The following is a 15,089-nucleotide window of genomic DNA, read 5'->3' as shown; positions in this document are numbered from 1 at the left end:
AAGGTGCCCTGGGATGTCACCATGGAATGGCTGTGACTGCCTCTGACCACAGGGCTCTTTACCATCCCCAGAAAGCCCTGGGAGGTCTCCATGGAGCCCCTGTCTCTGTGTGTGACATTCCAGCTCTGGAAGCGCCTGGAGACTCTTTGGAAAATACCCATGGAACCCCTGTGAGGGCCTGTGACAAATCTGATCCTTAGCAGGCAACCATCACCAGGACCCTGTTGCTATGGTCAGTTTCCATGGCAACCATCACCAGGATCCTGTTGCTATGCTCAGTCCCTTGGCAGCTCCATGGAGACCCCATTCCAGGGGTGGTTGCCTCGGACACCAGGGCTGCCACCAGCTGGGATGCTCGGTTTCCACGGGCCGGGCTTCAGCAATAGGATTCCCCAATTTCCTGCTCCCGCTAAAACCGCGCTGCCCTCGCTGCCCTCCCGCCTCCCATGGAAAGCACAAAAGGCAAAGATCCTGGGCTGGGATAAGAACAATTTATTGGGAACAGCAATGAGATAAGGAACAAACAGGAACAGAAACAATACTGATAACAGATGTGATAAGAAAAAGGGAAAACTACAACACAACTGACTGTCTCTTCCCGGGCACAAATTCCCGCTACCTGGAAAGGACATCCTTCTCCTCAGGGAGAGAGAGAGAGAGTCCCTTTCCTGCCCCTGGCAATGACCTGAGGTGGGAGTGAATGTAATGACAGGGCCATGGCCAGGCCCTCATATTCTTCCATCCCACATCAGGTCATTGGGAGGGACAGCAAAAGGGGCAGGTGTCTTCCCAGCATGGATCACAGGGAAAATGGATCCCCAGGGCTCTTCCCAACATGGGACCTCCAATGGGGAAAGAAGCTGGAGTGGCATATGAAGTTCTTCCTGCAGTTTAGGCACTTGCAAAACTTCCGTTGCTGGTGACTCCATTGGTGTCTGATCAAGCTCGAGCTCATGGAGAAGCTTTTGCCATGATGTGGAGAAGTCATCAGGCCTCTCCCCAGTATTGATGCGCCGGTGCCTGATAAGGGAGAACTTTTTCTTGAAGCCCCTCCCACAATCAGGGCAGCGGAAGGGCCTCTCCTCGGTGTGAATGTGCTCATGCAGGCGGAGATTGGAGCTGGTCTGAAACTTCTTCCCACCGGTGGGGCACTTGTAGGGCCTCTCCCCAGTGTGGATGCGGCGGTGGGTGATGAGGTGGGAGTTGCACTTGAAGCACTTCCCACAGTCAGGGGAGCGAAAGGGCCCCTCCTTGGTGTGAATCCGGCGGTGCTTGCAGAGATCAGAGCTGGTCTGAAACCTCTTCTGACACTGGGGACACTCGAAGGGCCTCTCCCTGGTGTGGATGCGTTGGTGCCTTATGACAGCAGAGCTGCAGCTGAAGCCCTTCCCACACTCCCCATACTTGTAGGGCCATTCCCCAGTGTGGATCATCTGGTGGCTGATCAGGGTGCTGCTCTGCCTGAAGCTCTTCCCACACTCCAAGCACTTGTGGGGCTTCTCCCCATCATGAAGCTGCTCCTGGGCCACCAGCTCTGAGCTCTGTCCACCTTCCTGGCACAGGGTGGGTCTTTCCTCCTCAGAGCACCCTGGGCTGGGTTTACAGCGCCCCCTCCTGCAGGATCTCTGTGGATTTTCCTCTCCATTGGACTTCTGCAGTGTGGAGCCAATCAAAACAGCCTCTTCCATGACGTTCTGCCACGGAAATTTTTCCTCCCCGGTCTCCATCCTCAGCTTCTTGTCTGGGGTAGGAAGGACAAGGAGAGGATGGGATTGGCCTCTGTGCCACAGGGAAGGGGAAGGAGATCCCCCCAGTGCATCCCCGGCAGGACGGGGTTGGCAGCAGGGTTGTCCTGGAGCCGGGGGCTGTGCTGGGCTGGGAGATGGAGCAGGAGAGAGGGGGAAAGGGGCACTGACTTCCTCCTCACCTGCCTGGGTATCCCAGGGCTCCTTCCTCTTCCTCGCAGCCTCCTCCTCCATCCAATCAAGACATGGGAATGGGAAATCCTGTTCTGGGAAGAAAACAAAGGGTGCGCACATTGTCGTCTTTTGTACTGGTTTGAAGGCAAAATAGGGAGAGAGTCTAAGCTAGAATTTCAATTCAATAAGAAAATTTAGATCAAGGCAATGATACAGAAACACTGCCTTAAACTGACAGAGTCAGGATATAACCTGACACCCTGCTGGTCAGGGTGGTGGCAGCAGTCCCATTAAATGGTGGCTGCAGTCCTGTGGGAATGATGAATGTGATTCTGTCCAAGCAGTGATCCTGTAGAAGGGTCTGGTCTTCCTCTGAAGGTCCAGTGGTGGTTTTGGAGCTCTTGTCCTCTGGGAATCCAGTAGGCAAGCTGCTCCTGGTGTCTCAAGGCTCAGCTTATATGCAGGTAGGAATGCTTGGATCCTGCCCCTGAGCGGAGCATCCCACAATGGGATGATGGAATTTTATCAGTCCTGCAGTGACACTCAATGGCCCATTCACAGAAGATATCTCCCCTGGAGGGCGTTATCAGGGCTGAGTCATGGAAGAGATCAAGAACACTGCCCCACCCGTTTATAGCAGTTGATGAAGATGGGGATTGAAAACATGCATTTGGTTCCATCTTACATTGCAGCCTGAAACAGTGGGGGAATCCCTGCTCAGGGGGTGAACACCACCCCCCTTACTCAAACTGGCTCAGGTGTAAAACCCCCAGCCTGGGAAGGCCACGCACACAGGGGACAATGTCACACTTGCCCTGCTCCAGGGGAGGTCTCTGTCCCTGTCACTCCCTTGCCCGCCCCCCTCTTCTCATTCTTTCCAACTCTCTCTCTACCTCACATTTACTGTTCAATAAAATCCACGATGGATTTGATTTCGTTGGCACTTTAATTGGGGCAGAGGCATCTCTGTAAAAATTTTCTTAACCAGATGGCAACATTTTTCGGGCATTGTGAGTTTAGGCACTGCTGTCTGACCCCAAGTGCCTTCCCTCTGGCACGGAGGCAAATCCCATCCTCTCCTTGTCCTTCCTCCCCCAGAAAAGGAGCTGAGGATGGAGACCAGGGAGGGCAAATCCCTGTGGCAGAACCTCATGGAAGAGGCCATTTTGAGTGGCTCCACAGTGCAGAATTCCAACGTGGAGGACAAGTCCCAGAGATCCCACAGGAGAAGGGGCTCCAAACCCAGCCCAGGGTGCTCTGAGGAGGAAAGACCCACCCTGAGCCAGGAAGGTGGACAGAGCTTCAGCCAGAGCTCAGAGCTGGTGGCCCATGAGCAGCTTCATGATGGGAAAAAGCCCCACAAGTGCTTGGAGTGTGGGAAGAGCTTCAGGCAGAGCAGCACCCTGATCAGCCACCAGATGATCCACACCGGGGAATGGCCCTACGAGTGTGGGGAGTGTGGGAAGGGCTTCAGCTGCAGCTCCCACCTCATCATCCACCAACACATCCATAACAGGGAGAGGCCCTACGAGTGTCCCAGTGTCAGAAGAGGTTTAATAGAAGCTCCCATCTCCTCAAGCACCAGCGAATTCACTCAGAGGAGAGGCCCTTCCGCTGCCCTTACTGCGGGAAGGGCTTCAAGCGCAAGTCCCACCTCATCAGGCACCAGCGCATCCACGCTGGGGAGAGGCCCTACGAGTGTCCCCAGTGTGGGAAGAGCTTCACCAGCAGCTCTCACTTGAGCAGACGGAGGCACCAGGAAGAGAAGCCCTGCCAATGCCCCATTTTCAGGAGGAGCTTCGTACACTGCTCCAAATGCATCCTGCATTGGAGACCCCACGTTGGGAAGAGCCCTGGTGATCCATCTTCCCTGTGATCCATGCTGGGAAGACACCTGTCCCTTTTCCTGCCCCTGCCAATGACATGATGTGGGATGGAAGAACATGAGGGTCTGGCCATGGCCCTGTCATTACATTCACTCTCCCCTCAGAACACTGCCAGGGGCAAGAAAGGGACTCTCTCTCTCTCTCTCCCCTGAGGAGAAGGGTGTCCTTTCCAGACAGGATGAAATACGTTGCCAGGCAGATCCAGTGAATTGTGTTTTAGTTTTCCCTGTCAACAGTTTTATTTATCCCTTCTCTTATCAATATTGTTTTTGTTCTGTTTGTTCCTTATCCCGTTGCTGTTCCCAATAAATTGTTCTTATCCCAGCCCAGGATCTTTGCCTTTTGTGCTTTCCATGGGAGGCGGGAGGGCAGCGAGGGCAGCGCGGTTTTAGTGGGAGCAGGAAATTGGGGAATCCCATTCCTTAAGCCCAGCCCGTGGAAACCGAGCATCCCAGCTGGTGGCAGCCCTGGTGGCCATGGCAGCAGCCTTGGGAGCGGGTCCCTGGCTGGGGCTGTGGGAACCTCTTCCCTCTGGTGCCCAGGGACAGGAGTGGAGGGAGCGGCTGCAGCTGAGTCGGGGCAGGCTCAGGTTGGATGTCAGGAAAAGGTTTTTGGCCAGAGGCTGCTGGGGCCCTGGCCAGGCTCCCCAGGGCAGGGTCCCAGTTCCAGGGCTCTCTGAGCTGCAGCAGCGTTTGGCCAGCGCTGCCAGGCCCAGGCTGGCATTGTTGGGGTGTCCTGTGCAGGGCCAGCAGTTGGACTGGAGGATCCTGATGGGTCCCTCCCAGCTCAGCCAATTCTGTGCTTCTGGGATCCCATCAGCCTGGGGATGGGACTGGATATGGTTGCCATGGCAACGGGCTCTGGCTGCAGGCCAGAGCTGGTGTCCATGGCAACCACCCCATCATGGGGTCTCCATGGAGCTTCCAAGGGACTGAGCATAGCAACAGGGGGCTGGTGATGGTTGCCATGGAAACTGACCATAGCAACAGGGTGGATGGTGATGGTTGCCATGGAAACTGACCATAGCAACGGGGGCCTGGTGATGGTTGCCATGGAAACTGACCATAGCAACAGGGTCCTGGTGATGGTTGCCTGCTAAGGATCAGATTTGTCACAGGCCCTCACAGGGGTTCCATGGGATCTTTCCAAGAGTCTCCAGGCTCTTCCAGAGCTGGAATGTCACACACAGAGACAGGGGCTCCACGGAGACCTCCCAGGGGTTTCTGGGATGGTAAAGAGCCCTGTGGTCAGAGGCAGTCACAGCCATTCCATGGTGACATCCCAGGGCACCTTGGGCTGCAAAGGCACAGATCTGTCACAGGCACTCACGGGGGCTCCACGGTGACATCCCAGGAGTGCCCAGGCTGCCAAAGAGCCGGGATGTCCCAGACACTCACAGGGGTTCCTGTCATGGCCACAGTGGGAGCTTCAGGCAAAGTTTATTAGAGAAGCTCCTGTTGGGTCACGAGGTGCAGAAAGGATCCCCAATAGCCCCCATAGATCCTCAAATGTCACTGCTGAATCAGTGTTCTTTGCCTTCCTTCCTATGGATAAGAACCATCCTTGTCCTCCAGGTGTCCATATCTGAAATTAGGATTCCACCTCTAAATTTCTGTATATCCAAGGGTTGCTCTCAGGCAAAATCTGCCAATACCATTAAGGTTAGCTGGAGTTGGCCTATGATGACTGCCTCTGTAACACTGGTGCTGGGTCCTTTCCTTCCCATGGAGATCCCTGGGACACTGTGGGGACCTCATGGAACCAAGGGGATCCTTGTGGCACCACTGGAGCCCATGGAACCAAGGGGCCATGGTGACACCGCGGGGCTTCATGGAACCCAGAGACCATTATGGCTCTGTGGGGCCTGATGGAACCATGGAGACCATTGGGACCCTCCAGGGCCTGGTGTCACCAAGGGGGCATTATGACACCTCAGGGGCTCAGGGAAGCAAGGGACCATTGGGACACTGTGGGGCCCCATGGAACCGAGGGAACATGGAACAGGCCTGGCTAGTTTGGCCTCCCAGAGGCCACCTGAGAGGTCTGGCTGATGTTGTGATGTCAAGGGCTGCCTCTCATCAGCTCCTGGAGCACTGGGGCTCTGTGCTTTCCTTGCTATGGAAAAGAACTATCTTTTCAGATGCCCATTGCCAAAATTGGTACTTTCCCTAAAACAATTCCTATATGCAAGTGTATCACTCAGAAAAAAATCCTGCCAGCTTTAGCTGGCTTTGGCCTTTAGTGGTCACCTCTCATCCACCCCTGAAACACTGGGGCTCTGTTCCTTCCTTCTATGGAAAAGAACCGGCTTACATGTCAGGGGTCCAGGGCCAAAATTAGAATTTGGCCTCCCAAATTCTGAATATCCAAGGATTGCTCCCAGACAAAAGTAGCAAGGACAGAAAGGTCAGGTGGGCCCTGTCCTCTGGTGATTTTCTTAGACTCTGAGCTGAATGTTTTCATGTGAAAACACCTTGGGGAGGGCACAGAGATCTCCCAAGGTGGGGTTTTGATGCCTCGGGCACACGAACACTATATATGAACAAAGGAGCTCTGTGCTCCGTGCAGTTGTGGTGGTTTTGCATCACAGAAGTGATGTTCTAGGAGAAGCTCCTAGCAGTTTCCTCCATGTCTGACAAAAAACCAATCAGTAATTAGCTTTGAGAATTGACAATCTGTTAAACCACTAAGGAAACTGTACACACCTCTGTGAAGACACATGTTAAAGATGGGAAAGCCTGGGAGGGTCTCTTTCCCTTCTGGCTGGCACAGAGGTAACAAGGCTGACCCGGCCCCGTCTCAGCCAGGCCGGGCCGGGCGGCTCCTGCCGTGGGGCCGGGCCCCTTCCCAGGGACCCCGCCAGGCCCCATCGGCTGCCGGGCAGGGCCGGGGAGGCCGCGGGGCCGAGGCCGGGCCGGGCCATGGCTGCAGTTGGGAACATCTGGGCCCTGCTGAGCCCTGCCCCGCCGCCAGCCCGGGCCCAGCCAGGATCTGCCGGGCCCCAGGAGCAGCCCCGGGCCGGGCCAGCTCGGCCAAGATTCTGCCACCCTTGGGCTTCAGCCGCAAGCCCCGGGCAGGGGCAGGAGAAGCCATCGGCCCCGGCCGTGCTGCTGCTGTGCTCTGGCCTGGCTGCTGAGATCCTGGCCCTGCCCCAGCACGGCCCATCCTGACACAGCCCCAGCGCAGCCGCTGCAGAAACCTCCATCGTAAAACAGCTCCGGCCGCAAGCACCGAGCCCGGACGGGGGCACGGAACCATCTGCAGGCCCCGGGTGAGATATGAACTCTTTCAGTGCTTCCATCCTCCCTCAAGTGAGAGAAAAGGACAAAGTGCAGGCACACAGAGGAGCAACATGAAGACACCGAGGTCAGTGAAGGGGAAGTTGAGTCCCAGATGGGAGGGATGAGGAGATGCCTTGATCTTGGGGCTAAAATCCTCTTGTAAAGCTATGGAGAAGGGTGTAATTAATATATCAGACTCTCTTTTTCCCTATAACTAATTTAAAATATGGGTAGATGACCTGTTCAGCAAAAACCTCCATGCTAAAGTAGGCAAATGTTGAAGTAGCTGTGATCCCATGAGAAGTTTAAACAGAGAAAGAGAGAAGAGTGGTGAGACCCTGCGCCCTCAGGGAGAGAAGAAGAAGATCTCTGTTCTCAGAGATGAAGATGATTTCAGAAATAGATGAAGAGAATCTTTGCTCTTGAACAGCTCATCTTTAAACTCATACCCCCTTAGTTGACATGGCCCATAAAAACAGCTGTGGGAAAAGCTATGAAAAATGGAAGGGACTTCACAATTGCAGATTTTCTGGGCAGCTGCTCTTCGTGGGAATTGAGAGCCACGAGCGAACTTTTTTCTTATGGAGAAGTCTCCATAGCATGAAAGAGAGACTCCTCTCCCTAAGTGAACTGAAGAAAGACTGTTCTAGATGGTGTAAACTGACTGAAACTTTCAGGTTTTGTCTCCATGCATTGTCAGTAAGAAAGAAAAGGTTGTAGGGAGAGGAGAAGTGTTCAGATTCTTATTACTCTTTCTTCTGTTTACTGGTAATAAACTTTTCTATATACCCCTTTAAAATTTTGAGCCTACTTTGCCTTTCTCCTAATGCTGTCTCACAGCAGGAAGTGAGTAAATATATTCCAGGGAGTGCAATGGTAATTAGCCAACACTGATCCCACTGCACTAATAGATGCATTGGCTGAGGAATCTCAAATTAGCAAACCAAAATCACTCCAGATACATTCCTGATAAACTGCATTAGAGCAGAGGGAAATCAAGGCAGAGCCATGGTTTGTCAGGACTTGCTGCATCCTGATGAGCCCTGTGGTGCATTTGGAGCTGAGCCCTTGAAGCTCAGGGCCAGAGAGGAGATTGCACAAACCTTTCCAGGAGTCAAAGTCAGAGAAAAGCCCCAAAGTGTCTCAAAGCATGAATGGGTCCCAGTGAGGTCCATCTCAACCACAGGCCACTCATGGACTCCTTGGAGGAGAAAACTGGAGGCCAGGATTGACCAAAAACTTCTCAGAGTCTCAGTGTGGAAAGGAAATTCCAAACTACCTTAAAAATTTTGAGAAGCTCTAAGCATTACTGAGCACCACTGAGTGTCAGTACAAAGCTCTCCAGGGACTCATTAAAGCAGATAATTGGAGCCATGATTGCACAAACCTCTCACAGAGTCTGTATCAAAAGGGAAACACCAAGTACCTTCAAATAACTGAAGGACCCTGAAGCATTAATGAGCCCCACTGAGTGTTGTTACTGACAAAGCCTCTCCAGGGACTAATTACAGCAGATAATTGGAGGCCATGATGGCACAAACCTCTCAGAGCCTCCAAGGCAAAAGCCAAAGCCAAAGTCCTTTGAAAAAACTGCAGTCCCTGCAGGGAGCATGAAGGAGCCCCCAGGGCCATTGCTGAGCAAGGCTCCCCAGGGACTCCTTGCAGCAGATCCTTGAGGCCACTGGGATGTGGGCTAGGGGGGGATGCTGAGGGCAGCACAAGGGGCTGACAGTGCCCAGCCTGGCTGGGGCTGTGCCAGGAGGCCCCAGGGCCTCAGGACAAGGTGTCTCCTCCCAGCCCTTGGTGGCACAGACCCTGCTGAGCCCCAGGGCACCAAGACTTGGCTTCTCTTTGTCCCCACCTGTCATCACTGCCTGCAGTTCTCTGCTCTGCCTGGGGCCTGGGGACACTTGCTCAGTCGTGTCCCTCTCTGGGACCCATTAAAAGTCCAACAAACTTTGGAGCTGGATTCTGATGTGGAGTTCTGGAGAGGTTTCTTCAGCTCCCTCTCAGGGACTGATGTTCAGGGCCTGAGCACAAAGCCCCAGAGGCTGATTAAAGTCCTTGTGCTGTGTCTGTGCTGCTGAGCTGGGCTGGGCTCCTGGCACAGAGGCAGCTCCTGCTCACCGAGAAGAGCTTCAAAAGCACATTTCTCTGGATGAGCAGCTCTTGTGCCAGCCCAGCAGGGCTGGGGCACTGCCTGCAGCCAGCCTGGGCACAGCCCAGAGGCACAGAGAGCTTCAATCAGTCAGGGCTGGGAAGGGGCTGAGAAGTGCCTGGGGCACAATCACTGCCAGCCCTTGGTACAGGAACCTCTGGCTGCAGGACAATGCAGCTGCAGCCCCTGGAGCCATCTCCTCAAGCTGGAACATGCCAATGCCTGCAGAGCCTGTGAGTACATTCTCTGATTGTCTCTTGTGCAGGGCAGCCAGGGGTGCCCAGGGCTGTCCTGCAGAGCAGGGTCCTGCAGCCCAGGGCGCTGTGCTGGGGCAGGGACTCTGCTGCCTGCCAGGGACAGCTCTCAGCCAGCCCTGGCAGCTGCTCCCAGCACTGGGGGACAAGATCTGGCTGGGAGGAGACAGCTGGTGAGGCTTGGAAGTGTTCTCCTTGTGTGGGGAGGATGCTGCATTGTTCAGGACTGCTCCCAGCATGGCATTTCACTGCAGAACATTTCCAAATAGATCATTCAGGGAGCAATGCAAGGCAGGGGCTGCATAAAATCCGTCTTTTAAATCTTCTGCTCTGGGTTGCCTGGATGAGAATCTGCATGTATATTTCCATCTCTAAATTCAGGTAGAATAAAATAAATTTTCCCTGAGATCTGCATAAACCAGGGAGTGACAGAAATCAGCACAGGGCCCCTTAGAGGCAGCATCAGTGTTGCTTTTCCAGCCTCCTCAGGGTTGCTCTGACGTTGCCATCAGAGCCTGCAGAGGCAGAGCTGCCCCTGGGCAGTGCCTGAGCTGGGAGGGCTCTGCAGGGCAGAGCTGAGCCCCCAGGGCTGGGCTGGGCTCTGGCAGCACTGGCAGGGCCCAGCCCTGGGCACAGGGAAGCAGCTGCTGGCAGGGACAGCTCCAGGCAGCAGAGCCCTGGGCAGGCAGTGGGGGGAAAGTGCCCCCAGGCTGTGCTGGGATATTTCAAGTCCTCTCCAAACCCAACTATTCCATGATTACTTTTCTTACAGATCACCATGCCAAGGCATAGCAAATGTCCAACAGCAGCTCCATCAGGCACTTCCTCCTGCTGGCATTGGCAGACACGCGGCAGCTGCAGCTCCTGCACTTCTGCCTCTTGCTGGGCATCTCCCTGGCTGCCCTCCTGGGCAACGGCCTCATCATCAGCGCCGTAGCCTGCGGCCACCACCTGCACATGCCCATGTTCTTCTTCCTGCTCAACCTGGCCCTCGCTGACCTGGGCTCCATCTGCACCACTGTCCCCAAAGCCATGCACAATTCCCTCTGGGACACCAGCAACATCTCCTACACTGGATGTGCTGCACAAGTCTTTTTCTTTCTCTTCTTTATTGCAAGAGAGTATTTCCTCCTGACCATCATGTGCTACGACCGCTACGTGTCCATCTGCAAACCCCTGCACTATGGGACCCTCCTGGGCAGCAGAGCTTGTGCCCACATGGCAGCAGCTGCCTGGGCCTGTGCCTTTCTCAATGCTCTTATGCACACGGCCAATACATTTTCCCTGCCCCTGTGCCATGGCAATGCCCTGGGCCAGTTCTTCTGTGAAATTCCACAGATCCTCAAGCTCTCCTGCTCAGACTCAAACCTCAGGGAATTTGGGCTCATTGCTGTCAGTGCCTCTTTATGTTTTGGCTGTTTTGTGTTCATTGTTTTCTCCTATGTGCAGATCTTCAGGGCTGTGCTGAGGATCCCCTCTGAGCAGGGACGGCACAAAGCCTTTTCCACCTGCCTCCCTCACCTGGCCGTGGTCTCTCTCTTTGTCAGTACTGGCGCATTTGCCTACCTGAAGCCACCCTCCATCTCCTCCCCATCCCTGGATCTGGCCTTGTCAGTTCTGTACTCCGTGGTGCCTCCAGCCCTGAACACTCTCATCTACAGCCTGAGGAACCAGGAGCTCAAGGCTGCAGTGTGGAGACTGATGACTGGATGCTTTCAGAAACATTAAACTCTTGGCCAATTTCTGAAAATCACTCTTAATATAAGTTATTTTTGATCCTTCTTGTTGATTTAATTTTGGAGGTTCGTTTTCTTTGTTTTAGTATTTTCATATTGTCAACAAAGAAATGTCAATCTTGGTGCCATTTCTCATTTTGTTTCTCTCCACCTTCCCTGTAGCCAGAGTCTGTGTCAGTGAGGGGCTGTGTTCTCAATGGCTTTAGAGGAACTAAAGGATGTCCCAGCAGAGTTTTCTGCAGAGATGACCTTGTGTTGCCTTCTCTGGAGCTGCAGCAGCAATGCCTGTATGCAGAGCTGGGGCCGATCAGTGCTGGGCCAGCAGCTGTGCCCAGCAGCAGCAGCAGCACTTGGTGTTGCCAGTGCTGCTGCCGTGGCCCTGCCCCACTGCCCTGGTGGCCCTGGTGTTGCTGCAGGGCCTGAGTGCTCTCGGGGCCGGGCACAGCCCTGGGGGTAGCAGTGCCGGGGCTGCAGCAGGGACAGGCCATGGGCACTGCTGGGGCAGCGCTGACGCCTCAGGCCAGGCCCTGGGGGCTCCAGGCTCCTTGCCCAGGCTCTCTCAAGAACACGGCCAGGCCAATGCTCAGCACAGAAACCCCCGTCAGCAGCCCCAGGCTGGCCGTGGGCAGGCTGGGGGCAAACAGCATGGCTGGGGCTCTGCAAGGGCCCTGGGGCAGATGGGAAGGAGCAGCAGAGCAGGGGCTGATCCATGCCCAGTGCGCTGCACAGCCCAGGGCAGCGTCCCAGAGCGTCCTCATGCAGCTGCCAACAACATCCCCCCTCTGCAGCCCTGGCCTCTCCCCCAGCTCACACAGGTGCCCCATCCTTGCAGGCACAGACACGGCAGCACTGCCTCAGCAGCCCCTGTTTGCATTGCACACAGCAGGGGCAGCACCCCCATGCTGTTGCTGTGGGGACATGAACCTGAGGGAGCACAAATGCCATCAGCCCCTGGGGCCAGCAAGGCCTGGGGGACACCAGGGAAACCACTCAGCTTTGTCCTGGCCTCTGCACTCAGCCAGAAAGTTTGTTCCCATCAGCTGGGAGTTTCCTGTGCCACTGCAGATGCTGTTGCTCAGAGCCAGGGCTGCCTGGCAGCCACCCCCAAACTGCCCTGAGCATTTCCTTTGTGCCACCTTTGCTTTCTTTACTCTTCCTGGTATATATTTCTCTCTAATGCCCACCCCAAGTGGTCTAGAACTGGACACAGCTCTCGAGGTACTGCCCAACCAGTGCTGAGCACAGGGGAAGAATCCCTGCCCTGCTCCTGCTGGCCATACCATTCCTGATGCAGGCCAGGAGACATTGGCCTTCTTGGCCACCTGGGCTCACTGCTGCCTCATGTCCAGCCTGCTGTCCATCAGTCCCTGCAGGTCCCTTTCTGCCTGGCTGCTCTCCAGCCACTCTGTCCCCAGCCTGTAGAGCTGCAGGGGTTGTTGTGGCCAAAGTGCAGGACCCGGCACTGGGACTTGTTAAACCTCACCTTGTTGGATTTGGGCCCTGGATCCAGCCTATCCAGGGCCCTGTTCAGACCCCTCCTACCCTCCAGCAGATCAACACTCCCAGACAACTTGGTGTCACCAGGGTTCCATGAGGCCTCCCAGTTTCACAATGGCACTGTGTCCCCCAAGGCCCAGCAGTGTCACAATGGATCCTGGGTTCCATGAGGTCTGGCAGTGCAGCAATGCTCTCCTTGGTTCCACTGTGTCACAATGGCCTCTTGGTCCCAAGGGCCACCACGGTGTCAAACATGTTTCCTTCATTCCATGAGTCCCTGAGGAGCAGCCCTGGCCCCTTGGTTCCATGGGGCCCTGCAGTGTCACAATGGCCCCATCATGACACCAGGTCCTGCTCTGTCACAATGCTCTGCATGGTTCCACAAGGCCCTGCAGGGTCACAGTGGCCTCTTGGCTCTATGAGGCCTCAGAGTGCCACAATGAATTCCTTGGTGCTGCAGTGTCACAATGGAGTCCTGCTGACACAAGATCCTGCAGTGTCACCAGGGACCCTTGGTTCCATGGGGCACCACAGTGTCACAATTGTTCCCTGAGTTCCCAGAGTCCTTGCAATGGAGCAATGGCCCCTTGATTCCATTGTCCCCGGGCTCTCCCAAGGCTCTCCTTGGTTCCGCACTGTAACAATGGCCCCTTGGTTCCACAAGGCCCCGCAGGGTCACAGTGGCCTCTGTGGTTCCAGCAGGACCCAGACTGTCACCATGGACTCCTTGCTTCCATTCAGCCCCACAGTGTCACAATGGCCCCTTGGCTCTGTGCTGCCATTTCATACACAGTGTCACCATGGTCCTCTTAGTGCCACCAGGCCCCGCAGTGTCACAATGGCCCCTTGCTTCCCCAGGGCCCTGCAGTGTCACAATCATCAGAGAATCAACCAGGCTGGAAAAGACCTTGGAGAGCATCAAGTCCAACCTGGCACCCAATACCACCTTGTCACCCAGACCATGGCACTCAGTGCCACATCCAGTCTTTCTTTAAACACTTCCAGGGACGGCGACCCACCCACCTCCCTGGCCAGCCCATGCCATTGCCCGATCACCCTCTGTTTGAAGAATATTTCCAATGTCCAACCTAGATGTCACCTGGTGCAGCTGAAGGCTGTGTCCTCTTGTCCAGTCACTGTTCCCTGGGAAAAGAGTCCAAACCCCACCTGGCTGCACCCTTCTGTCAGGGAGTTGTAGAAAATTATGAGGTCTCCCCTGAGCCTCCTCTTCTCCAGGATAAACAACCCCAGCTCCCTCAGCTGCTCCTCACAGGACTTGCGCTTCAGACCCCTCCCCAGCCTTATTTCCCTTCTCTGGACACACTCCAGCTCCTCCATGTCCTTCCTAAACTGGAGGTCCAGAACTGGACACAGCACTCAAGGTGCTGCAGAACCAATGCCAAGCACAGGGGAAGAATCCCTGCCCTGCCCCTGCTGGCCACACCATTCCTGATCCATTGGAATTCCAAGGGCTGGATGAGGGAAATGGTGGGGAGGGAGTGGGGAAAAAGTGTTATTGATAATCAGCCAGGAGGGGTCTTGATTATCATATCTGTTCAGACTGGATTGGAAGGTGCTGGGGGTCAATATCAATTGGACATTGATTATACCAAACCATAAACAGGAAAAGAAAACTTAACATGACAAAACACTTCTTTCTGCATTGTTTTCAAGACAGTATATTCACTTAGAATACACTTCTGAAATCTGTCTAATTATTCACACAATAAATAAATATGTAGAATATTCCCTGTGGCTTTTGTTGTTCTGGAGTTTTTGCACAAATGTTTATGAGCTTTCCTCACTGAATTCCTGAATTGAAGAATTCAAGAAAGAGGAGGCCTCTGGAGTAGCAAAATTCATCAGCAGCCTCCAAGTGGCTGAGGATCCATCCCCATCAGAGCAGCAATGAACAGAAATGGGCACAGCTTTGTGGCTGCCCCAGCTTTGGCATGGGCCCTGGGCCTGGAGCAGGAGCAGCTCTTGAGGGCCCCAAGGCTGGGGCTCTTGTGCTGCCCTGGGTAGATGGGATGGCAGCAGGGGCTGCAGAGCTCTATGCACCTCAGCCCGGGGGGAGCAGGGCAGCCAGGGGGCCTCCTTTGGCCTTGGCCAAGCACCTTCCCCCATGGCTGGGGCTGAGTCCTGTGGCAGCTGCAGCTGCTGCTGTGGCCTTGGCAGGGGCTGAGGCCGTGGGCCCAGTGCCCAGAGCAGCCTGGCCTGAGCAGAGCTGTGGGGCCAGAGCCGGCTGGGCTGGGCTGGGCTCAGAGAGGCCCTTGGTGCTGTCCAGAGCTCAGGGCAGCTGGCAGAGCTTGCAGGGAGCTGGGCTGGGCTCAGAGAGCCTGGCCCAGAAACCATCAG

General features: G+C 55.0%; 2 protein-coding genes across 2 annotated transcripts in view; one reads left to right on the top strand and one right to left on the bottom strand.

Moving 5' to 3' along the window:
* The window catches only part of LOC139604082 (zinc finger protein 271-like), a 205,972-nt gene extending 199,244 nt beyond the window's left edge, over positions 1-6,728 (bottom strand). Inside the window, exons 1-2 of the mRNA XM_071455068.1 lie at positions 6,594-6,728; positions 994-1,514 (exon numbers count right to left, since the gene is read on the bottom strand). Of these exons, the coding sequence (XP_071311169.1) occupies positions 994-1,514; positions 6,594-6,728 (656 nt within the window). The remainder of the gene's footprint in view (positions 1-993; positions 1,515-6,593) is intronic.
* A 3,565-nt stretch (positions 6,729-10,293) lies between these two features.
* Positions 10,294-11,226, top strand: LOC139604081 (olfactory receptor 14J1-like). Its single transcript, XM_071455067.1, has one exon. It carries the CDS (start codon positions 10,294-10,296, stop codon positions 11,224-11,226), a length of 933 nt encoding a protein of 310 aa, XP_071311168.1.
* The last annotated feature ends 3,863 nt before the right edge of the window (positions 11,227-15,089 follow it).

Source organism: Agelaius tricolor, unplaced genomic scaffold (genome assembly GCF_023055355.1).
Source record: "Agelaius tricolor isolate 1412-34295 unplaced genomic scaffold, bAgeTri1.0.p SCAF_43, whole genome shotgun sequence".
Lineage (NCBI taxonomy): Eukaryota > Metazoa > Chordata > Aves > Passeriformes > Icteridae > Agelaius > Agelaius tricolor.
This window is presented reverse-complemented; position numbering and strand designations above follow the sequence as displayed.